General features: G+C 38.6%; 3 protein-coding genes across 5 annotated transcripts; all 3 read left to right on the top strand.

Moving 5' to 3' along the window:
* Window positions 1-7,464: 7,464 nt before the first annotated feature.
* Window positions 7,465-10,357, top strand: GH9B8 (glycosyl hydrolase 9B8). The gene is made up of 5 exons (XM_086662808.1): window positions 7,465-7,919; window positions 8,011-8,223; window positions 8,311-8,511; window positions 8,596-8,850; window positions 9,505-10,357. The coding sequence occupies exons 1-5, from the start codon at window positions 7,695-7,697 to the stop codon at window positions 10,159-10,161; spliced, it is 1,551 nt and encodes a 516-aa protein (XP_086518934.1). The 5' UTR covers window positions 7,465-7,694; the 3' UTR covers window positions 10,162-10,357.
* A 43-nt stretch (window positions 10,358-10,400) lies between these two features.
* On the top strand, window positions 10,401-15,712 carry LOC147560686 (P-loop containing nucleoside triphosphate hydrolases superfamily protein). Of its 3 annotated transcripts, none has more exons than XR_015234850.1 (14): window positions 10,401-11,145; window positions 11,337-11,497; window positions 11,579-11,737; window positions 11,905-12,035; window positions 12,157-12,298; window positions 12,416-12,711; window positions 12,886-13,010; window positions 13,594-13,637; window positions 14,349-14,480; window positions 14,653-14,730; window positions 14,834-14,924; window positions 15,029-15,151; window positions 15,302-15,362; window positions 15,448-15,712. XR_015234850.1 is itself a non-coding variant. In XM_086662806.1 (14 exons), exons 2-14 carry the CDS (start codon window positions 11,478-11,480, stop codon window positions 15,622-15,624), a joined length of 1,581 nt encoding a protein of 526 aa, XP_086518932.1. In that variant the 5' UTR covers window positions 10,401-11,145; window positions 11,337-11,477; the 3' UTR covers window positions 15,625-15,712. The 3 variants fall into 3 exon arrangements, 2 of the variants coding, with proteins under 2 accessions (XP_086518932.1, XP_086518931.1); XM_086662806.1 differs by having other exon boundaries at window positions 11,569-11,737; window positions 14,834-14,916; XM_086662805.1 differs by having other exon boundaries at window positions 14,834-14,916.
* Window positions 15,656-19,709, top strand: LOC147560687 (plant UBX domain-containing protein 4-like). The gene is made up of 5 exons (XM_086662809.1): window positions 15,656-15,906; window positions 16,200-17,069; window positions 18,201-18,507; window positions 18,828-18,923; window positions 19,017-19,709. Exons 2-5 carry the CDS (start codon window positions 16,630-16,632, stop codon window positions 19,398-19,400), a joined length of 1,227 nt encoding a protein of 408 aa, XP_086518935.1. The 5' UTR covers window positions 15,656-15,906; window positions 16,200-16,629; the 3' UTR covers window positions 19,401-19,709.
* The last annotated feature ends 3,792 nt before the right edge of the window (window positions 19,710-23,501 follow it).

Here is a 23,501-nt window from a genome sequence, read left to right on the forward strand (position 1 = left end):
TCTTGTTGACTAGCCTCTGGTAGGTCGCTCCAGCGTTCTTGAGCCCGAAGGGCATAACCTTGTAGCAGAATATGCCTCTATCAGTGATAAATGCAGTCTTCTCTTGGTCAGCTGGGTGCATCAACATCTGATTATATCCCGAGAAGGCGTCCATAAAACTCAACAACTCATGACCAGCAGTGGCATCAACCAATATGTCGATGTGAGGTAATGGAAACGAGTCCTTAGGGCATGCTTTGTTGAGGTCAGTAAAGTCTATGCAGACTCTCCACTTCCCATTCTTCTTTCTTACTACTACCACGTTGGCCAACCAGTCTGGATAACTGACTTCTCGAACTGACCCAATGTCGATTAATTTCTGGATTTCTTCATTGATCACCCTATTGCGCTCTGGAGCGAACTTTCTTCGCTTCTGTCTCACTGGAGGGTGGTTAGGATCCACCTGGAGTTTATGAACTATCACCTCTGGATCGATACCTGTCATGTCAGAATGCGACCAAGCAAAACAATTATGGTTAAGAGATAAGAATTCTATGAGTTTGTTACGCAATATAGGATTGAGCCTTGACCCAATCTGCACTTTGTGGTCTGGAAAGTCAGGGTGTATCTGGACTTCATCCAATTCTTCCATGCTCGGGTGATCAGGGTCGTTAGGAGGCTTCTCGTTCTGTAATTGCTATAATGGAGACTTCGGGGCCTTCAGAGTGTTTTTGTAGCAATTCCTCGAGGTGCTCTGTTCCCCTTTGATATCTCGCACTCCCCAAGGGGTTGGAAATCTGACTACTTGGTGGAAAGTGGAAGGGACAGCCCTCATGTCATGGATCCATGGTCTTCCGAGAATCAAATTGTAGGCTGAAGGGCAGTCCAACACTACAAACGTCGTGCTGAGATTGATTCCTCCTGCGTAGACTGGTAAAGTGACCTCTCCAAGTGTGTATTTCTGTTCACCACTAAAGCCGATGAGGATGGTTGAGCGACGACAGATACTGGATTCCTCCAGACCCATACCTTTCAAGCCATGTAGAAACAAAACGTTAGTCGAAGACCCATTATCTACAAGTATACGTTTAACTAAACAGTTAGCAATTGTAAGTGAAATAACGAGGGCATCATGATGAGGGTTAATGAGAGTAGAAATTTCATTGTCCAGGAAGCTAATAGTTTGCTCAGTATAGGAGGGCCCTGTGGTTGAGCTGACGATTGGGTTGACTGCAGCTCGAGCACTTCTTTTGGCGGCTGAGTGACTGACTCCACTCACTTATGATCCTCCTGTTATAACTAAGCATGTTTTCGAGGGTGTAGGTTCCTCTGGTTCTCTAGGCAGCACATCTCTTTGAGCTAATGTGTTCTTTCCCTTGTCGGTTAACAAGTCAGTGAGATGACCTCTCTTCAGTAACTCGGCCACCTCGAGTTTGAGGGCGATGCATTCAACAGTGGTATGTCCATGATCACCATGGAACTCACACCATTTAGAGTTGTCTCGTTTCTCGCTTGGGGTCTTTGTCTTTCCTGGCCATCGAACATTGTTTCCCATGCCCTTCAAGATTGCTACAACTTCAGCTGGTTCCACGTTCAAGTTGTACTCTGGAATTCTGGTGCGAATTGGTCCTTGTGGCCTTTCGCCAGTTCGACCTGGTGGGTCAAGTGGTTTTCTGTTGTCTCGAGGTTGAGGTCTCCTTGAAGTAGTGTAAGGCTCTGAGTATCTACCATCTGATCTACGATCTGTTCGTCTCAAGCGACGTTCTCGGGATCGCTCATCGCTAAGGTAGTGTCTGCTTCGATGGTACTCGTCTTCTTCCCAACGGATCTCTACCCAAGCTCGAGCAAGGACATCCTCCATGGTGGTGCAGTTGAACTTGGTGAGTTCTTTGTAGAGTTCACTGTCTGGAAGTAACCCTTTTCGAAACGCGTCCACTGCCGTCTCTTGGTTGCAATAGGGGATCGAGACTTTCTCTCTGTTGAACCTCCCTACATAATCTCTAAGTGGTTCACCTCGCCTCTGGCTAAGTCGATAAAGGTCTCCAGAGAGCTTCTCTAACTTCTTACTACTCGCGAACTGTTCAACGAACGTGTCTGTCAGCTGGGCAAATGAGGCAATGGAGTTGTTCGGCAGGTTGGTGTACCACTGGAGAGCTGGACCAATGAGGCTCGACCCGAAGCTTTTGCACATGCAAGCCTCTCTAAGGTCCCTGGGTATGGCTGCAGTGAACATCCTTTGCTTGTAGGATGCAATATGGTCGTCTGGATCTGAGGTGCCATCATACATTCTCATACTTGGGAATGAAAATTTCTTCGGCATCTCCACTAAGGCGATGGCGTCGACGAAAGGGGAGTCTGCATAACTCTGTGGTAGACTCTTTCTAAGGGGGGTTGGGACTCCTGGAATGCGAGTGATCAGAGCCTCCATCTCTGCTAATTTTTTAGCCATTGCCTGCTCCAAGGGGGTTCCTGCAAAGCCAGAGTTCAGACCGTTAGTCAACAGACTAAAGGGTACATTAGTAGGTACTAAAGTAGGAAGAGTAAGGGAGGATGAGAAAAGGGGGGCAGTCATCGATTGCGATTGTTGATTGATTTGAGCTGAGCTTTGGAAAGATGGTAATAACGTCGTTGTCGGAGTCGTAGTATTAGTCACTGGATTCGAAATCGAGACGCCAATGGTGCCAGACTGGACGGTTGGTTGACTGGAGGAGTTTCCTGCTTCAGGGGTCACCAAGGATTGCATCGGGTTGACTGGAGTTCGAAACCTAAGTCCTGTTGGATACACCATGGCGAGTTCAGTAACTTTTTCTTGAAGTAGTTGATTTTCTGCACGAACCAGAGCATTCTCCTCCTCCAAGGCCTTAAATTTTTGGGCGTTTTCTTTCATCTGAGCAGTGAGTTCGGCGATCTGGGTCGAGACATCGTTTGGTGAGGCTACCATTCCTTCTTCCATTGATGAGGTCGTCTGAGATGTTAGTTGAAGGGGCCCCACGGTGGGCGCCAAACTGTGGACGGTAGAAAATCACACAATTAGTAGATCGTCGATTGGTGGGCCACCGACAACTTGGGCTTTAGACCTCGAGATGGACGAAGTTCCGGTTGGACCTGTAGACAGACAAAAACAAGTAAAACCGTGAAGTCTTTGGGACACCGGGATGGTGTCTTGTCAAGGGCACTCCGACGGTCAAGTCAGCAAACTATAAAAATAAGTATTTAAACGATTGAATGCCGAGGGTGTCACCGTGTTGTATCGTCGGAGGGTGGCTAGACTCGTAGAGTGGCCGGAGCTTCGACTCTACGGGATAGTTGGTCGGATTGATCTCCTGGAGCAGGTCGAGAGGTCGTCTCGATCGGAGATTCTGGATAAGGAGGAAGTGGGATGTAACAGGGACTTGAGAAAGACTTCGAGAGTGATGGAGCTTGAAGATGTAATATCGCCGTCTAGAGTGATCCCCTAGAAAATTATCCTTCAAGTCTTCTGGAATTCGAAGGTCGATTATCGTCGTCTAGAGCACTGAAGATACTAAAGATGAGAGAGAGAAGAGTGTTCAGTCGTTTTCTAGCTGGTCTTCGATGCCTTTGGAGTCTGAGTCTCCTTCTATTTATAGGCGACTGATGGACTCGTGGAGTCTGTTAGATCCGAGATAATTGGGGTCGAGGGCGACCCCAAACCCTAAGGGAGACTCGTTCTCGACCGTCGATCTGTCACCTGGAGTAACTCGATCGTACGATTACGCCGCCTCGACTTTAGGCTCTTCGTAGTCTGAGATCGCCTAACGGTACTTAAGGCGACGTGGGGTTTTAGAGCGACTTCGTCAGATGAGTACGTGGCGAAGTCTCCGGAGTTGAGGTTGACTCGGTGTCCGGCAGGCTCGGTTGAGGGCGACCAAGGGGTGCTTGGAGCATTATAACTTTTAATGGGTTATTGTTCGTCTAGATGGACGTTCACAAGGGCTTAGAGCCATTTGGACCTTTAGTTGGCCGAATTCCACGTTGGAGAGTGTCCAACTAGTAGGCAAGTGGGTCGGGCCCAAATGATATTTGTTCGAAGTAGGCTCGGTCTAGGCGACCTTTAGACGAAGTGGGCCCAACACGATTTTTGACCACTACAAAAGTAATCTTTCATCGCGTTGGTATCAATTCTAGTATCATCATATAACTTCATTTTATTAGTATTATTTTATTATCGATGATCTTATAGGATCTTTAATTTGCGACCTTTAGGGTCTTTTCATTCTCGATCTTAATGATATCTTTTTTCGACCTTTAAGGTCTTTTTTTTTTAGTCTGTGTCTTGTCAATTCCTTTCCCTACATGAGGCACTTTACATGAGGCACTTTACATTCGAAAGATCTGTGAATTTTACTTAGAGCATCTCCAATGCAACACTCAAACTCTAAATTTTAGAGTGTCACATAGGATTTTTTAAAGGTTTTTCTTTAAAATCCATCTCCAATGCAAAACTCAACATGAATCTATAAGGTGATGTGTCAAGATTTATTTTAGAGATCCTTAAGAGGACACTCTAAATTCCTCTTGAGATTCTCTAAGGGCCACATAAGCAAATCTATAAATTTTAAACCAAAATATAGGTTTTTAGAGTTTCTTTTGAGTGTTGCATTGGAGAAGGTTTTGCAATAGAGTGTCTCTAAATGGCTAAATAAGAAAGAGACCATTCAAAGATCCATTTTTCAGACTTGACACATAGAATTTTTAGAATTTTTCTTGCGTCTTGCATTGGAGATGCTCTTATGTAACTCTCATGTAGTTCTCAGAGGAATAACAATTATCTACCACGTAAATTTTAATATTGTGATGGTTATCTTTTATGAATGAAATTATAGTTTAATAAAAGAAAATATTCACCCCTCCCTACTTTGAATCCAGACTCTGCCACTGCACACATAGGTGGCCATTAGAAACTGAGATCATTGAGATGGTAGATGGAACTCTTTGCAGGAAAAGTAGAGATGGAACACAAATCCAAAGTTCCAAATGGTCCTTGTTCCACCATCCACTTATTATTTCCGAGATTCATTCAATATTTTCGGGAAATGTGAAAGTGAAACAAACGTTTTTTTGGGTCCGATTCCCGTTATTTTTGTAAGAAATGTGGAACAACAGAATGTCGGCGAGAATTTAGAAGAGGCGCGTATGCGGGTCCCATGAGCTCGTGGATCTTATAAAAACCGGCCAAGCCCGGTCTCTTCTATGCCCGGCCAGTCACCTTTAATTTTGTCCACCCCTCCAACAGAAATATATCCATCTAAAGTCTAAACTGAACCATACAGCTAATTTTGTGGGGGATAAGTTTCCACCGACAAAATTAGAAAAAATGGTAAATAAAAGGGTTTAGTGTCCGATGAGTATTATCCAATTAAATTCGGTAAGGCCTCAATAACAATTCGATGTACCCGACCGATAAATATTATCCGATTGAAACATATATGATTTCAATATTCATTGGGTGTACTTGACAGGGATCCGCTCCCCGATTCGAAGAGAGAGGTGATTGTTTGATTCTTTTGCAAAATTTTAAAGATTCAGTTACTTATTTCAAGTTAATTATGTTCTAATCACGTCTTATGGGTTGCTCACTTAGTAAAACATTACCAATTGATAATCAAAATAATATTAAATAACAAATTCTATAGCCTTGCAATAAAAAAAACAAATTTTATATCAACTTTTAATATATAATAATAAATTTTGCTGTAAAAATGATTGAGTAACAAGTCTTATAGAGAACCTTACAAGTATTGGATACTGGATAAGTACTCGCATTCTGTATAAGTTCTAGTTCTATGACCTTATATATAGAACCAGAATTGACGAGTTATCAATCAAAATCGCAATTTTTAATAGCTTATGGTTCTCGGTAATAAGATACTGTTACCTGACTCGACACGCTGACACTCCTACTGAGTATGACTTTGATATTATTTAAACTCCAAATCGGATTTATGATATCGTAGACTTCGTGCACTAGCTTACTACCATGTATGATATGCAACTTAAACTAGTGAGCAACTTATATAAGTGAAATATGCTATCAGTTAGTACGTAAGGATAAGACATTGATGAAAGGCAACCGCAGCCCCTTGGATCCTCCCAAAATATTTTTAGTCGTATAATAAATGTGGATTTTTTGTTACGGCTAAAAGCGTAGCAAATGATCAAAAATCCGTAACAAATACGTTTTATCAATAAGAAATGATTTGTAACCAATTGTACCGTTAAATGACTTTAGCTACAGACCTTCGGGCTACGGGGTGGTTCATAATGGAAAAGTAAGCTCTTTGGTTATGATTTTGGTCGAGCAAAATACCATTTATTCATATAATATATACCCTATCCATTTCCATTTCACTAGATTTATCAAAATAGCTAGTTTCATATACAATAACACAAATATAGAGATGAAATTAGTAGATACTATTTGCAACTTGGTCCATTCCAACCAAAAAGACAATAATTTTCCTAAAGACAGTAATTCAAGGCGCTGTATTCCGTCTTAGTTTAATGATCATAAAGAATGGTTAAGACTTAAGATACCTTTGTTACGATGTTGAAAAGGTAATCTTGGTCGTGTTGTCTTTGCTAACAGAGGTTGGAATGGTTAAAGAAAAGTTGACAGAATGATGATTTCTCAAATTTAGATGGGATTGGAACTCTTGCAAGAACGATGGTGGAAACTGAGAGAAATAAAAGACATTATTTAATTTATTTGTTTATCACTTTAGCATTAACTTTTGCGGTTGTAATTGTTCCGTTGAAAGAGCTTTTTCAGTTATGAAGTTAGTCAAGACACGCTTAAAAAACAAAATGAGTGATCCCTGGTTGAGTAATAGTTTAGTGGTCTTTATTGAAAAAAAGTTGTTTAGTGAAATCGACAATGAAGATTGTGCGAACATTTCAAAACATGAACTCTGTTGACGTATTAATAAAATGAATGAATATCTATGTTATATAAAAAAAATTAGAATATATAATTTTGCACCCCCTGTGCCCAAATTCTGGATCCATCCATGATGAAGGGGCAGGGAAAATGTTTTACTCCTACTGCACCTCATATGTCTTACTTTTGAATTTTTAAAAATTCTCATGACTACGCAAGTATCTTCACAAAAACTGGCTTAAGATAATCCCCTTTACAAATCTATGATTTCTTCATTGCTTAATGGATTCTCTCAAGGACCTATTAATGTATCCACTTTAAACACAATTCCCTAAGTGGTTGCACTTTAAAAGTTGAAAGATTTGATGAATTTTCTACTAGTGTAAATCTTATTTTTTTGTTGGTCATATCAACATGTGTCCAAAAAGGTGCATGATAAAACATAAATTTTTTTCTTGTTTGCATCACTTAAATATGAGGGGATTCAGTAAGCATAGATTTGTCAACTTATTAATGCATTCTTAATTAACAAGTCTCCCCCTCCAAAATCACAACTATATAAACAATAAAGATCAAATAGATTACTTATGGAGGAGAAAGTGAATCTTAACTAAAAAGTTTATCTTTTGAATGGTCTGATTTGGAATATCCTTCAATAACCCAAAACAAAACAGGACCTAAATTCTTCATTTGAAAATGTTACTACTTAACATAACCACTCCAAAGTCCAGACTTATAGTGAAACTTGAGAGGCATATATATAAGAGGGAGAAGAACCTCACATTTAAACTAAACTCATTTGAAGTTCCTGTAAGGAATGGCAATGGCTAGCAAAGCCAAATTCAGAATCTCAAACTTTTGTTTACTTTTCACAGCGCTAATAATCTTATCGATCTCTTTTGCCGCTAAAGCTTACGATTACAGAGATGCCTTACAAAAGAGTCTTCTTTATTTCGAAGCACAAAGATCAGGTCGTTTACCTTACAATCAGCGAGTCACTTGGAGAGATCATTCTGGACTCACTGATGGATTAGAACAAGGGGTAAGTAATTAGCTTTTCATGGATAAAATGCTCTGTTTTTCCCTCTGTTTTTTCATTCTTTGTTTTTGTCATTCCTTTGGGGGGTTTATAGGTTGATTTAGTTGGAGGTTATTACGACGCTGGTGATCATGTGAAATTCGGTCTACCGATGGCCTTTACAGTAACATTGCTCTCATGGAGTGTGCTTGAATACAGAGAACAAATCATTGAAGCGGGCGAGTATGACCACATACTCGAAGCTATCAAATGGGGAACTGATTATTTCATCAAAGCTCATACAAATCCTAATGTTTTATGGGCAGAGGTAATCCATTCTTAATCAGCATTACGAAATTAATTACGCTTTAAGTCAAAACATTAGGTAAGTAATTAAGTATTTGAACTTAATCAGGTTGGAGAAGGAGATACTGATCATTATTGTTGGCAAAGACCAGAAGACATGACAACGTCTAGACACGCGTATAAAATTGACGAAAACAACCCCGGATCTGATCTAGCCGGTGAGACAGCAGCGGCAATGGCAGCAGCGTCGATTGTGTTTAGTAAATCTAACCCACATTACTCTCATCTACTCCTCCATCATGCTCAAGAGGTAAGAGAAAATGTAGTAAGTAGATAGGATTAGTATATTAAGTAATGTGGTTAAATTTTGATTAGGAATGTGTATTGGGTGTAGTTGTTTGAATTTGGGGACAAGTATAGAGGAGAATATGATAGAAGTTTACAAGTAGTGAAAAGCTATTATCCATCAGTGAGTGGATTCAAAGATGAATTGTTATGGGGAGCTTTGTGGCTTTATAAGGCTACCCACAATATGGATTATTTCAAGTATGTTATTGATAATGCTCATAGCTTTGGTGGGATTGGTTGGGCTATTACTGAGTTCAGTTGGGATGTAAAATACTCTGGTGTCCAAATTCTTGCTTCAAAGGTAAAGTTCTAACTACAAACTCTCTCTCTCTCTCTTGATTCTCATATTTCATTTCAAAATTAGATCCACTCTTTTACTTTTACTCTAAAAAAGCTTATACCTTTAAAGTAAGCATAAGTTAGGGGATTGGGTAATCTTCCCACAAAAAAGTTACTACAATCTTTCACAACATTCATAATGATTTAGTGTTTAGAAATCAAACACTTGAACTTTTCGGTGTTCAAATCTAGACCGTTTGTCGGGTGGTCTTGGCCCCTCTCGCCCTAAAAGTTGGTTCAAGAGGTAAGATTTTCTCTTACACTTATAACTCATTTTTAATCACTTCCATAACTAATATGGGGATTATCCTAATAAGTCACTCACACACTGGTTTTAATTTCAATAAACTATTGAGCCGAGACTTGTTATGTCATCCGCTCTGATACTAGTGTTGGGTGGTTAAGAGGTGACACTTTCTCTCACACTTATAAAATCACCCTAGCCCTTGCTTCTTGTTACTTGAGTACTTGACCTACCACTTGCTACATTCTCTGAGGTTGTCATTGGAGGATTACTTAGTACTAATTATTTATTAGCGACCTCGTCATATTTTGAGACATCCATTTAAGATACCTAATATGATTTGCATTTTAACTACATTTATTTTCATTGCAGTTGCTAATGGATGGAAAATACAAAGATCACAGTCACATTCTTGAGCAATATCATTCAAAAGCCGAGCACTATTTGTGTGCTTGCCTCAACAAAAATAATGGTAGTAATATAAATCGAACGGCAGGAGGCCTTTTATTCGTTCGAAAATGGAACAACATGCAGTATGTATCTACGTCGGCTTTCCTTTTAACCATCTACTCCGATTATCTTAAAAATGCAAATCAAGAGCTTAATTGCAGAGGAGAAATGGTGAGACCCCAAGAGATGCTCACCTTTGCAAAGTCTCAAGTTGATTATATATTGGGTTCTAACCCAAAGGGTATGAGTTACCTAGTTGGGTTCGGATCCAAGTATCCTAAAAAGGTGCACCATAGAGGTGGATCCATGGTTTCATATAAGAAGAATAAAGGGTTTATTGGCTGCACACAAGGGTATGATAATTGGTACAGTAGCCAAGATCCAAACCCCAACGATGTGATCGGAGCTGTAGTCGGTGGCCCTGATATCAATGACAGTTTCAATGATGATCGTCAAAACTATGTGCAAACTGAAGCATGTACATACAACACTGCCCCGTTGGTTGGTGTTTTTGCAAAATTACACCAACTAGACGGCCGAAATCAGTCCAAATTTTCACCTTTACTTTCTTCTATCTAGATGAGTAGTTAAAGTGCTAAATTTTACATATATTGGATATTAGTTTCTTTCTGTAAATGGTCTTCTTCTCTTTGAACTTTGGAGCTCTAATTAGAGCAACATTGATATATATGGAGGTACAATGAAGACGAAGAATTGTACTGTATATGTTTTGCTCGGGTAATTTGGGTTATAGAGTAAAGAAATGATTGTGATAGCAGCAGCTTGTCTTAATATTAAACGGTAGCACGTGTAACAGTGTCTTATTGGACAAACAAACCGAGACTAATTGTAGTCGTCCCCACTAGCATGTGGCCATCACATCTATTCCATAACGTACCCCCCCATCTGTTCGGTATATAGAAAAAAAGAGCACCTACCATTTGCTATTTATTATTACAGAATGAGGATTATAACGATGCCCTCTTGGCCGGAGTAGAGTAGTTTTGGGTTTCTCTCAGTTACTCCTAAACTCAACCTTACTGGACAATATTAAAGTCCCAACCACTTTCACTAATCAATAAGACATTGATTATAAGCTCGGAATCTTGAATTTCTATTGAGATGGGAAATTCTTTTCCCATCTCAATTACTACTCAATATGCAGGCAGAGATCCAACCACCCGTCTGATAATTGTGTAACGAAGAGGTGGAGGAAGTTATAAGATCATGTTGAAAGAGAAAATTACCTAGTAATGAACTTCTCGTTCCAATTTCATCAAAAAAAAAAAACTTCTCGTTCCGTTCGTAGATAACTAATATTGGGCCTCCAATATAAACAAAAATAAAGCCCAGATCTTAACGGCCCCATCTTAAGGCCCCCGCTTCCGCCAAGCTCACAGGCCGTATTCTTCTTCCATTCCTTCCCCGCCAAGTTTAGAGAGAGAGAGAGAGAGAAACAGCGACGTTCCCATCTGAAAATGACTATTCTCACCAGATTTCTCAGACCATGGCGAGCCCTCAAATGCATATCCTCTTCTGCCAACCGAGGCCTTCATCATCCTCGTACTTCTCTCTCTCTCTCTCTCTCTATATATATATATATATATATATATATATATATACACACTAGTAGTAAGAACTTTCTGAAACCCTAGACTTGGTTGAAATGGTTCCAGGTTAGTTGCAAAGACAATATATAATAATCTTATAAAACCCAATCTATTTAAGCAGTTATTTTCCTCTCATAAATGCAGGAGGAGGACCTTGTCAAAATCTACTGCTGGCTTCGACTAGTAGTAATTCAGAATTTCCTGGGTTTTTTTCAATGTCATCATTGGTTTTCTTAGCTGGTTCCCTCGGAGGCATGGGATTCATAGAAATTGCTCACGCAGCAGATGCCAATGAGGAGGAGGAGGTACAAAGTACAATTATGTTCTTCGATGTTTTTTTTTTTTTTTACTTAATTTGATTAAATTCTGGCCTTAGCTTTTCGCAGACATCTGATATTCAAACTCCTCCCACTCCTACATTGGGATATAATGATGCTGAGAAAATTGTTCGACAAGAACGACTTCGTATAGAAGAGTTGCTCAAAAATCAAGGACTCCTGCGTGGCTCTTACCCTCCCTTTACTGTTGCTTTCAAGGGCCAAAAGGTGAAGAAACTCCCTTTAACAATCCTTGTTACTATCTGAAAGCCCACATTACTAATCGCTCGCTGCTTCTTAAGCTATTGGAACTACTTTATTGATCTTGGATGTCGAGACTCTAAATTTTCCATTTTAATGCTAAATGTAAACCATTCAAAATGCAATGTTTCTAGGTCACAGTCAAATTCCGGATTCCTCCAACATGTGAAGTATCCCATCTCATCGCTAGTCTTGTTTCACATCTTGGATTGAAGGCTGAAGGACGTGGTGGTGGTTCAGATATGCTATTGCGTGCTTGGGAAAGGTTTGTCCTGATGATTAAGTCAAATGTCGTTGTTGTTTTCTGACTATTTCTAGCCTAGCTAATTCAGGGTACCACATGCATGAGCAAAAATAAAGTTCACGTTGTTTTTTTTCTTCTTCAGTACAATAGCTTGGCAGCTGATACTAAATCAGCCAAAAAAGAAGCAAGTTCAGGAAAACGCTAATGCGCCTGAAGATAAGGTGGAAATTGACAAAGATTTATGCATCTTAGTATTTCAGTCACTCATTAACTCTGAAGATGCAGTAAGTTTTCGCGTAACCTAATACAGTTCTTTAAACCCAATTTTGAACTCGATATCTTTGTAATTTTATCAATTTGTATTCCTTTCTGATACAGTGGTGGATATTATTTGCATTCAGGAAATTGAATTCATAAAAGAGGGGAGTTTTAGCTTGAATGAGCTCGAGGCTTTGGTGGCAGCACTAAAATTAGCTGGTTCAAAGGTAGGTACGAAGAGGACCTCGGGACGAACACCAAGGGGATATTCAGAGGGACAAGATAACAAAACCGATTCTCCACGATTACCTGAAGATAAATCCATTACCGCGCTAGAGGCCATGGGAGTGAGAGTTTTTGGTTTTAATGAACTCCATTCAAGCTCGTCAATTGGTGGGGTATCATGGGAAAACATTGCTGGATATGATATGCAGAAACGGTATGTAGAAATAATGATGTCATATATTTTATTCTTGCAGGATTTCCACTATAGTTATCTTGTAACTCAAATGGAAGAAAGTAAGACAATATGCGGGTTACGATGTAGTTTTATTTTCGTTCTACTCTCAGATCTCTTTTCCTTCTCTGTATCTTGCTTGTCTTACTCGTGCAGTGAAATAGAGGATACAATACTATTGGCTCTGCATAGTCCTGAAGTATATGATGACATTGCTCGTGGGACCAGGTGTAAGTTTGAGTCTAATAGAGCTCGAGCGGTGCTTTTTGAAGGTCCACCAGGTCAGGACTTTTTAAGATATCCTGTTCAAATAAGATATAAGTAGTGAAATGTTCATATGGTGATTGTAGTTTGTGTCTCGGAAAGTGAAAATTTCACCACTTAGAATGCATCACTCCCAATGGTTTTCGTAAGCACGAAGAAAGGTTCTCTATCTTCGTTTGTTGATTGGACGTCTATCTGTATGTCTTTTTTTTGTCTGCAAACACCAAAATCTTTTTACTAGAAAACGACAAGAGAAGATATAATACACAGAATCCTTTTTCTAGGGATCGGCCAATTCATGTGTGGCTGAAACTAACAATCTTCTGAATATTAATATCTAATTCACTTTGTGTCTTCTTAGGGAAAAACTCTACTACTCATAATATTTAGAAAGGAGAAGTGCTAGATGTAACCAAAATTGCAAAATGCATTTAAGCCTTGTAAAGCCGCTTTCCTGATTTAGTTCTTGAAATTTTATGTACTATAGTATCTGATGTATTATGTACTTGTTTTCAAACTTTGCAATTCATAGTTATGCCTTGCCGCCTAAGCATTTTCCTCCTAGTTTAAGTTTAATTGCTTTATTTTTTTCGATTTCAGGAACAGGGAAGACGTCATGTGCTCGGGTAATTGCTAATCAAGCTGTAAGTCAGTAAGCTATTTGTATTTACCTAGTTATCTTCTTTTGGAGTACATAGGTGATCAGTTAAAATTCCAAAGATTTGAAGCACAGGCATGGGTATGGCTATAGGCATCTGACACCTATAGGAGGTGTAGGATATGATGAGTGGTAAAAGGCCAAACTTAATCTGTCTGTGTACATGTATTTTCTTCTCCTAGCTACTAGGTCCTTTATTATTTTACCAAAATTTTCTTTTCTGTTTTTTCTTTTTTACTTTTTCATCAAGCATACTACATGGTAACATTACACTACTATAGGGTTATAAACAAAAGAGTTAACCTAGAACCTGAGTAACCAACGTTGCATAAAATTACTAGAGAAGAGTATCCATGTGACATGGGCTCAGGTCTTAAGCTTTTTCTACCAGTCCAATCCACTCTTCCTTGTTGGCGTGTCAGAACTCTTTCTTGTCCTTTGCCCGCAAAGTTCCGGTGTAATCTCACTCTCAGTCCCTTCTTTCTATTAAAGGTTCCAAGCTTAATAAAATTTTGGTATCCGCAAAATTGAAGTCATATGCTAAAGAATGAAATAGAAAATTGACATTCTAGGAAAAGATCACATAAGGTGCATACTAAACCGATTCATTGAATTTGTGAATTAACGTTAGGGTCATTTTTTTTCTTTGTCTATTGTATAAATGTGTTCCTAAGCGACCATTTACAATACTTGACAGGGTGTGCCATTGTTATACGTGCCACTTGAAGTTGTGATGTCCAAGTACTACGGGGAAAGTGAACGGTTGTTGGGGAATGTGTTCTCTCTTGCTAATGAGCTGTCTGAAGGGGCACTCATTTTCCTAGATGAGGTAAGCTGAACTGCGCTTAGGCTTGAAAGAAAACGATGAATGCCTAGTTATGGTTTTGTTATTTCTGAGGTTCTACTTGTTAGTATTTGTTATTTCGATTACTCTTTGATCATAGGACATGCTTCCATGTATAATATTTTGATTCTTACATCCTATCTCTACAATGTTTCAGGTTGATTCTTTTGCCATTGCTCGTGATGATGGAATGCATGAAGCTACACGTAGGATTTTATCCGTGTTGTTACGACAAGTACTACTTGGTTTCCGAAACCTCTATGTAACGTAGGCTTTATTTTGCACAATTCTGTTCCAGTAGCCCTGAGTTGCTGAATATTTCATTTTTTGTTTTCAAGATTGATGGATTTGAGCAGGAGAAGAAGGTGGTGGTCATTGCTGCAACCAATAGAAAGGAGGACCTTGATCCTGCTCTAATCAGGTTTAATTGTACGCTGACTCGTGTAAAGATTTAATATGGCCTGTACCGCTGTACGGGCGTTAGCTAATAGTACCCTAAGTTGATGATTCTCACTAATACATTTTTTTCCCAGTCGGTTTGATTCAATCATTACTTTCGAACTACCTGATCAGCAAACACGGGAGCAGATAGCTGCACAATATGCAAAGCACTTGAAAAAGTCTGAGTTAGTTGAATTTGCTAAAGTTCTTGAAGAGTAAGTAATGTCTACCACTTTTTAGAGCCTATCGCATGGTTTGGATTTGAAAAAGTCTGAGTTAGTTGAATTTGTATCTAGTATCTTGGCTTAAATTTTAGTTCCGTATTTCCTGTGGCTGATCTATTTTGACCAATCTGCTGTACTTAGAATGTCTGGAAGAGATATCCGAGACGTTTGTCAGCAGGCAGAGCGTCGCTGGGCATCAAAGGTAAATCACAACATAGTCCTCCTTGTCATTTCGGTTCCGTTTTATATTCTGGAAATAACAAACTTGATCTGTGTGTTTTGAATAGATAATTCGAGGCCAAGCTCGTACTGACTCCGAACAAGGAAATCTGCCTCCACTCCAAGAATATATAGAGAGTGCATTGGACCGTCAAAAGGCTTTACTTAGCATAGCGGAGAAGAAAAAGAAGAAACACAACATTCCTAATTCTGCAGCAAAGGAGATGCCCTTGGCTTTTTTATAATTCATTCCCCCACCCCAGCTCTCTTTTCTTTAGACCCAAGAAATGTATCTTTCACTACTGGGTATCTTTATCTTATTCATTTAAGAGATGAGTAATGTGTATTAAGTTCAAGTTTGGGGCATAGGAATAGGGGTGGGAAAAAGGCCTGAGATCCTAGGGATCATCTGCTAGATGAATAATTGCATACTACTAGAGTAGGATTATCTGCTAGAGTAGAAACCCAACCCTAGGGATTTGTGGTGGTTTTATTATTCGTATGAATTATAAATTTGATCAAAATTAGTACTCCCTCAGTCCCAAAAAGAATGACCTATTTTGAAATCCCAACCTTTTAAGAGAACATCATTAATTAGAGTTTGACTTTAAAAAATAACATGGTTTTCCAATTGTAACCTCACTAACTTTTGTAATTTACAATGAAAAAGTTGAATTTACTTTAAAATAATGGTGTAATTAAATTTATAGTACTGGGTATTGTTGAAAATAGCGAAAAGTTCTTTTCTTTATTTTTAGAAATAAGACACTAAAATGGGACAATCTAAAATAGAAATTAGGTCATTCAATATGGGACGGAGGGAGTATCTAGCAAAAAAAAAACATTCTTGACATGCTTTTCGTTTGAAATATAAATTTGATCAAAATCGTAGTATCTAGCAAATAACATTCTTGACAGGAAACAGTAAACTGTTACGCCACGGATGCTATTTTGGTAATTATATTTATATTACTCCAGTATATTCTTGTGCATCAAATATAATAATGTACCATAGGGGCTTCTGAGCGCCCATGAACACAGGGAAGACAATGTTGTTGTCTATGAGAGATCGGAAGGGCTAAATAATTGGTCCATAAAGATAGATAGGTAGGTAGGAAGGAAGGGGGGTGAGAGATATTGGAATGAATTTAGAGTAGTAAATAAATAGTCTTGTAAAGTAGTAGTAGTAGTATTTAGGAGGAGGAAGAAAGATTGAGAGAGAGAGAGAGAAGGTGCAAGTAGTAGTAGTAATGGAGAAAGAAGAACAAGGAAAAGAGTTGGTTGAAACTTTTTGTGAGATCACTTCTTCCTCAAAAGAAGAAGCTCTCTTCTTCTTAGAAAGCCATAATTTTGATCTTGATTCAGCCGTCTCCACTTTCTTCTCAGAAGACAACAACAACAACAACAATCCAAACCCTAATACACTTTCTTACCACCAATCAAACAATTCTCCTCTTCCTCCTCCATCTTTATCATCATCATCTCCACTTCCTCCCCACCCTTCGATTTCATCAATGTCTTCTCCCCTCCATCCTGAAAAAAAACCATCCTCCTCCTCCTCCGCCGGTAGACGTCCTCCTCCTCCTCCTGTTGGTGGCATCCGTACTCTCTCTGATCTCAACCGTCCTTCCCCTGATTCTGATAGTGATTCCGATGGTCCCCAGGAATACTACACCGGTGGTCAGAAAAGGTAATCTCATCTTTCTCTCTTGTTCTTATTATTATGTTTGAAACCCTAGATTTAGTTTCACTAGTAGTCTTATGGGGCAGATGGTGATTTAATCACCCACATTACTATAACACATGTAGCTTAATATTTCGAGATTTCTTATGTTTTCAGTAAACTTAGAGGGTGTTCGATTTTTGCACTTATTAAGTGATTTTCACCTAAGTGTGGGCCGGCAATTTTAGGCCGTTTGTTTGTTCACTTATAAGTGAATATCACTTGTAACTGGGGCCAAAGTGTGCAAAAAAGTAAGGTCCAACTTGGAGCTTATTTTTTTGCACTTACTTCCTCAGTGCTAAGAATTACCAATATAATTATAACTAAAAAGAAAATCTTAAACAATTGATAAGTAAAAAATCTTTTATGACTTTAGCGATAACTCTTTTCCTTCTTCATTCATCCTTCACCTAAGTTTTTCTCCTAAATTTTTTTCACATCTCTTCCTTCATCAATCACGGAACCACCCAAAATCCATCATGCAACGTAAGTTATTTCTCCTTCATAATTTTGAATTGTTTGAGATTAATATTTTCAACACAAAGTACTCATAAACCGTAATTCTCTTGTATCCAAACTCATGAGCATAATGAATTAGTATGAAAGGCTAATGTGTAAATACTTTAAGGTCAAAATAGACAATTTCTCATTTTTATGACATCTAGAATTAATATAAAAATAAAAATCAAGCACTTAGAAGTGATGGAAAACAAACGCCATAGCACTTACATTTGATATCACTTACTAAGTGATAATCACTTAGTAAGTGGTAGCACTTGTAAGTGCTAAAAAATCGCATAAATCAAAGGAACACTTGGAAGTGCAAATCCAGGATTATCACATCGTGTTTTTGTAATTACAACTTCCATAACTGTGAGGAACATATAGTTGTCTCCCTTCATTTTCATTAATATATATATATATATTGCAAAATATGCATATTGCATATTGTGTATTACAAGTCTTGAATGACAAACTCCTCTGTGTTTTAAGTTGAAGTCATTCTCTTTTAGATGAATGGACTTGGTGGTGCTATTATCATTGAGTGTTTTTCCATTGTTTAAAAGAGTTGTGCGATATCACTGTTTGTATTTGCAGCGGAATGCTTGTACAGGACCCGACAAGAGGAGGTAATAATGTTGATGCCATATTTAATCAAGCTAGGCAATTGGGAGCCGTTGAAGGATCTACTGAGAAGAACCTTCCTCCATCTTCAACCTCTAGAAGTTTTACTGGGACGGGTAGACTACTTTCTGGGGAAACTCTACCACTGGCTTCTAACTTTCAACAACCTCAGCAACCAGAACGTGTAACTCATGATATTGTGTTTTACAACAACGGGTTCACTGTGGACGATGGTCCTTTGAGGAGGTTGGATGACCCTGAAAATGCACCTTTCTTGGAGGTAAAATCAGATTAAGTTCTTAATTATCGTTACAGTACACCTAACGATAATACCCATTCTTTTTTTCTTTTCTTTTTTAAAACACGATGTTAATTTGAAGTATATGTATGTTTGGCATGCCTTATAAAGCCTCAACCCACTAACCCTGAACCATCTATCTATCCCAGTGTTGACTGGACCTACAGTTGATCGTGTTGGATTAGACTTGAGACTTTTTAGCCTTTAAAATCTGCTTTTGTGTTTTCGTAATATCTATGTTTTATATCTGTATAAGTATGACTGGTATGCGCTCTTATGGTTGATTACTTACCACAATACAGAGCATCAGAAAATCTGAGTGCCCAAAAGAGCTCGAACCAGCAGACAGGAGGTCTTCAGTTCATGTTAATCTCATAAGGAGGGAAGGAAACTGCCCTGTATGTCCTACTTTTACTCTTTTAAGTACATGGTTTTGCCTCCGAGCTTCATAATCGTTCGTGCTTAATATGTTTATCTTAATTTTGGTGTAGGAACGAGAGAAGCAGCAAGTTGCATTCCAGGGAGTGGGAAGAACTTTAGGGAGCAGCAGCAGTGCGGTGACATCTGACGCAGCAGTAGCGGGGGCGGCTCCTCTAGCCACTTCCCCTGCACCACCCATGAGTCTAGTAGTAGACAATAATTTGGCTTCAACCTCTATTCAACTTCGGTTAGCTGATGGAACACGGATGGTGGCACGCTTCAATTATCATCACCGAATCAGTGATATTCGTGGATTCATCAATGCATCTAGGCCAGGAGGGGCGAGAAGCTATCAGCTGCAGACAGTGGGGTTCCCTCCCAAGCAGCTTACTGACGACAGCCAAACAATTGAAGAGGCAGGCCTCGCCAACTCTGTTCTTATCCAGAAACTGTGAGAAATCGCCCTGGTTAGATATAAACTTATTTCAGTGCGGTTTTTATTCATATGGTATCTTATTTGACCGGTAAAATCCGTAATATATTACTTATTGAATGCTACTCAGTTTGAAGTAGTTCCTGCAGAACATGCCCAACGAGTAAAAAACTTTGTTGGATATTCGTAGTGGTATCGGGGAATTGACCTACTTATCTTCTGTCTGTTAACTTGGTGAAGGAATTTTTTTTTTTTCTCATCAAGCTTTTGTATCTCCCAATCAATTAGAAAATCAAAATGGGAATGCTATTTTTTCCCTAATACAAAGAAAGATTTATGTGTGTAAACCCCCCACTGGTCAGAGTAAAACTCGTGTAAGAAAACAAACAGAACCTTAGCTAGCTAGGTTTGGTTCTGTTTGTATTCTTTTCACTGGTTGTGTGTGGGTAACATGGAGGGAGATTAAACTTGAAGGTATCAACTAGTGAGAGAGAAGGGCCAGCAAATGGCTTCCTCTCTCCACTTCCCCACTACTACTTTCTGTTCCCCATTCTTAGCAGTGACATCCCTCCCACTCACTACTTTCTCTCTCTAGTTTATTATGCCATACCCTCTCTCTCTCTCTTTTCTTACCTAGCTGAAGTTGTAATTCCCATCCTTATTTACTTGTCAAGAAAGCCTCAAATAATTGGTGTGGGGGGTTTTTGGATGGTAACGAACAAGGAGCACACTACAAGTACAAGGTGCCCCACCCCACCCCACCCCACCTCCAGGCACCAAGAAAGAACGTGCCCATCTAATCACACACCTAAGCTAGATAGAGGTTTAGATCGCCCTTGTATCCACTAGAATGAATGGGGGACTCCTTATAAAAAAAAATAAAAAATACTCCCAAAGGTACTCTCCCTAGGGGTGGGAAAACGGTCCGGGAACCCGAGATCCGGCCCAATCCGCCCGGACCGTTTGCATCCGAAACCGATTGCTACCCGAGCCGGGCTTACCCGGCCCGATGGCTCGGGCTATATGGGGCGGGCCTCGGACAAGCACTCATATCCGAGTCCCGGACCGAAATACCCGCCCGGTACCCGTCCGCGAGGATCCGCCCGCTAGCTGCCCGACTAATACTACCCGAGTAAACACCCCTTTCATCCCCGTATCACCTGATGAAATTTATATGATTCAAAGGTGTTGGACTAAAGAATTGGAGCTACTAAAAATTTTGGCTTTTGTCAAGCCTTGTTTTGTGAAGCAAAGGAAGAGGTTGATATAACCTCTCTTCTTGCTTCTTTACCTTTATCCCAACAATGTGGGTTTAATAGATGGAGCTTACTTAAAGTTTGTGCCTAAACAAAGCATATCTTCAAATCCAAAGGAAGAGGTTACATATAACCTTTCCCTTTGCTTCTTTTATCTCTAACTCAAAGGTGTGGGATTAAAATTTGAAGCTTCCTTGAAGTTTGTTGTGTGATTTTGGTCTTCTTGTGACCTTCACTAACTATGAGACATGGTCAATGGTGATTGACTATATCAAATGGTCTCTATGACCATGTGTTTTTTTTCTCTTAATTTTGATGTGTTTTATTTTTCAAACACAAAAAATATTTGGATAGATTTTTCTAAACAAAGTTTTGTAAGACATTATAAATACTTAATACATTTTAATAGGCATGATCAACGTGCCTACTCCGTATAAGATTAGTACTGCTTCAAGTATGAGTATTTTACCTAAGTTAAATAAGAGCTTTTCAAGTACTAGTACATATGCTTCAAGCACTGATAACATTTCAAGACTCTTACAAGGTTGGATTAAATCTTCTCCAAAAGCTAGTAGTACTAATCATGAGATTAGGTCAGAGCAAAAGGCGCATGACGTCGGTGAAGATGACGGTGATGATGAGAAAATGAACCACAATGAGAATAGTTGTAGCAACAGCATTAGTAGTAACATTAGCTTTGATGAGAAAAAAGATGAAGATTTCTTAAACACAACTCCAAGCAAGAGATATCATCAAGTTCTTAACAAAGTTGAAGATGTAGAAGAGAGTTGTGATCATTTCATGTCACAAGAAGAGCTTGAATCACTCTTAACACTTGAGAACAACACAAGTAACATAGCTTGGGAGAAGACTTCCTCAGATTCAAATGGGTCTGAATTTAATCAAACTACTAATATTACTACCTCATTCAACGAAGAGACCGATTCGATCTTGAGAAATGGCTCTTTGATGAAATAACAGGAGAACCATTGTTTTGAGGATCTCACTTCTTCTTGTAACTCTTCATCTCTGTTTCTCTCTTTCTATCTTAAAGAAGTACTTTAATATATGGGATCCTCTTCACAAAGTGAATGCTAGAAATCTAGGGCTTCTTCATGGATGTGTCTCAAATTAATAAAAAGATTCCTTATGTAATGGGCAAGGGTACTAACCTACCCATTTCAGTATATGATGGGTTCCTTTTTATGTTAATTAAATAATCGAAGTGACACACAAAATGGGTATTGAATGCATACTAATATTTCGTCAAAAATAATCGAAGTGACACAGAAAATTCATTTGGTCTATCTTATAATGTTGTGGAATATGCATTCAGGAACTTAAAAGGTGATTGGAGACTTAGGGGGGGGTAGTGGAGCAAGACTTTCGCGGACTCATGAGAGTCCGCGAAAGTCTGAGGCATTCAAATCCAGACATTTGAGAGTCCACGAAAGTCTGAGGCATTCAAATCCAGACATTTGAGAGTCTATGAAAGTCCGAGGCATTCGATTGTAGACAAAATATGTCCCAGACTTTGGTGGACTTCATAGTTTGATGAATTTGTGAAGGATTTGGGACAAATTTGGAAGCCAAAATGTCTTTCAAAAAACAAGAGACATTTGAAGTCCATCATGTGATCAAAAAACAATAATAATATTAAAATAATAAATGTCTACCAAATGTCCATCAATGTCCACAAATATTCACAGATGTTTACGAAAGTCGAAAAATATATTTTTGAAATGTTAGTATAAATATATTATTTCATGTGATTAAACAATAATAATAATATTAAAATAATAAATGTCTACCAAATGTCCATCAATGTCCACAAATATTCACAGATGTCTACGAAAGTCGAAAAATATATTTTTGAAATGTTAGTATAAACATATTATTTCATGTGATTAAACAATAATAATAATATTAAAATAGTAAATGTCTACCAAATGTCCATCAATGTCTACAATATTTACAGATGTCTACGAAAGTCGAAAAATATATTTTTGAAATGTTAGTATAAATATATTATTTCATGTAATTAAAAAATAATAATAATATTAAAATAATAAATATCTACCAAATGTCCATCAATGTCCACAAATATTCACAGATGTTTACGAAAGTCGAAAAATATATTTTTGAAATGTTAGTATTAATATATTATTTCATGTGATTAAATAATAATAATAATATTAAAATAATAAATGTCTACCAAATGTCCATCAATGTCCACAAATATTCACAGATGTCTACAAAAGTCGAAAAATATATTTTTGATTAGCACAAATATAATATGCATTACACATTTTGTCAATGGACTCAAGATCTTAAAATGTCCCCAGGACATTTTGTCTATGGATCAAATGTCTTGAAATGTCTATAAAGACATTTTGTCTACAAACTCTCAATGTCTTGAAAATGTCTATGAACACATGTTGTCTATAATAACTCATCCGAAATGTCTTGAAATGTCTACGGGACATTTTGTCTATGAAAGTCTGTGAAAGTCCCGCTCCACTACCCCCCCTTATATTTAAAGGAAGGGAAGGATGCAAAGTAATCTAAAATTTAAAAAGTATTAGTCCCACATTGTGTATTTATAATTACAAAGTGTTTGGAGACTTTTACTTAAAGAAAGGAAAGAAAGGTTTGTTAACTAAAATTGTTAGCCCCACATCTGTTAGTTAGAATTAGAGAGGGTTGATAGTTTTTATATAAGGATGGGAGGCTTCTTAAAGATATAAGTTAAATATTTTTTCCTATAAAACACCCGAGCCCGTCCGGCCCGAGCCCGATGGAGCCCGCTTGGGCAGGCGGGCTCGGACGGGTTACGGGCCTTCAATTTGTTGTTTCTGTCCGGCCCG

The sequence above is a fragment of the Eschscholzia californica genome, unplaced genomic scaffold, assembly GCF_041429995.1.
Source record: "Eschscholzia californica isolate CP2 unplaced genomic scaffold, dmEscCali1.0.p SCAF_2, whole genome shotgun sequence".
Taxonomy (NCBI): domain Eukaryota; kingdom Viridiplantae; phylum Streptophyta; class Magnoliopsida; order Ranunculales; family Papaveraceae; genus Eschscholzia; species Eschscholzia californica.

Excerpts from the sequence above, each read along its gene's own strand:
- GH9B8 (XM_086662808.1), top strand. The coding sequence starts at position 7,695 with ATGGCAATGGCTAGCAAAGCCAAATTCAGAATCTCAAACTTTTGTTTA. Across the intron at positions 8,224-8,310 it reads CTAATGTTTTATGGGCAGAG|GTTGGAGAAGGAGATACTGA; the intron begins GTAATCCATTCT and ends GAACTTAATCAG. Across the intron at positions 8,512-8,595 it reads TCCTCCATCATGCTCAAGAG|TTGTTTGAATTTGGGGACAA; the intron begins GTAAGAGAAAAT and ends TATTGGGTGTAG.
- LOC147560686 (XM_086662805.1), top strand. The coding sequence starts at position 11,061 with ATGACTATTCTCACCAGATTTCTCAGACCATGGCGAGCCCTCAAATGC. Across the intron at positions 12,712-12,885 it reads GGATATGATATGCAGAAACG|TGAAATAGAGGATACAATAC; the intron begins GTATGTAGAAAT and ends TTACTCGTGCAG. Across the intron at positions 13,638-14,348 it reads GGGTAATTGCTAATCAAGCT|GGTGTGCCATTGTTATACGT; the intron begins GTAAGTCAGTAA and ends AATACTTGACAG.
- LOC147560687 (XM_086662809.1), top strand. The coding sequence starts at position 16,630 with ATGGAGAAAGAAGAACAAGGAAAAGAGTTGGTTGAAACTTTTTGTGAG. Across the intron at positions 17,070-18,200 it reads TACACCGGTGGTCAGAAAAG|CGGAATGCTTGTACAGGACC; the intron begins GTAATCTCATCT and ends TTGTATTTGCAG. Across the intron at positions 18,924-19,016 it reads GGAGGGAAGGAAACTGCCCT|GAACGAGAGAAGCAGCAAGT; the intron begins GTATGTCCTACT and ends ATTTTGGTGTAG.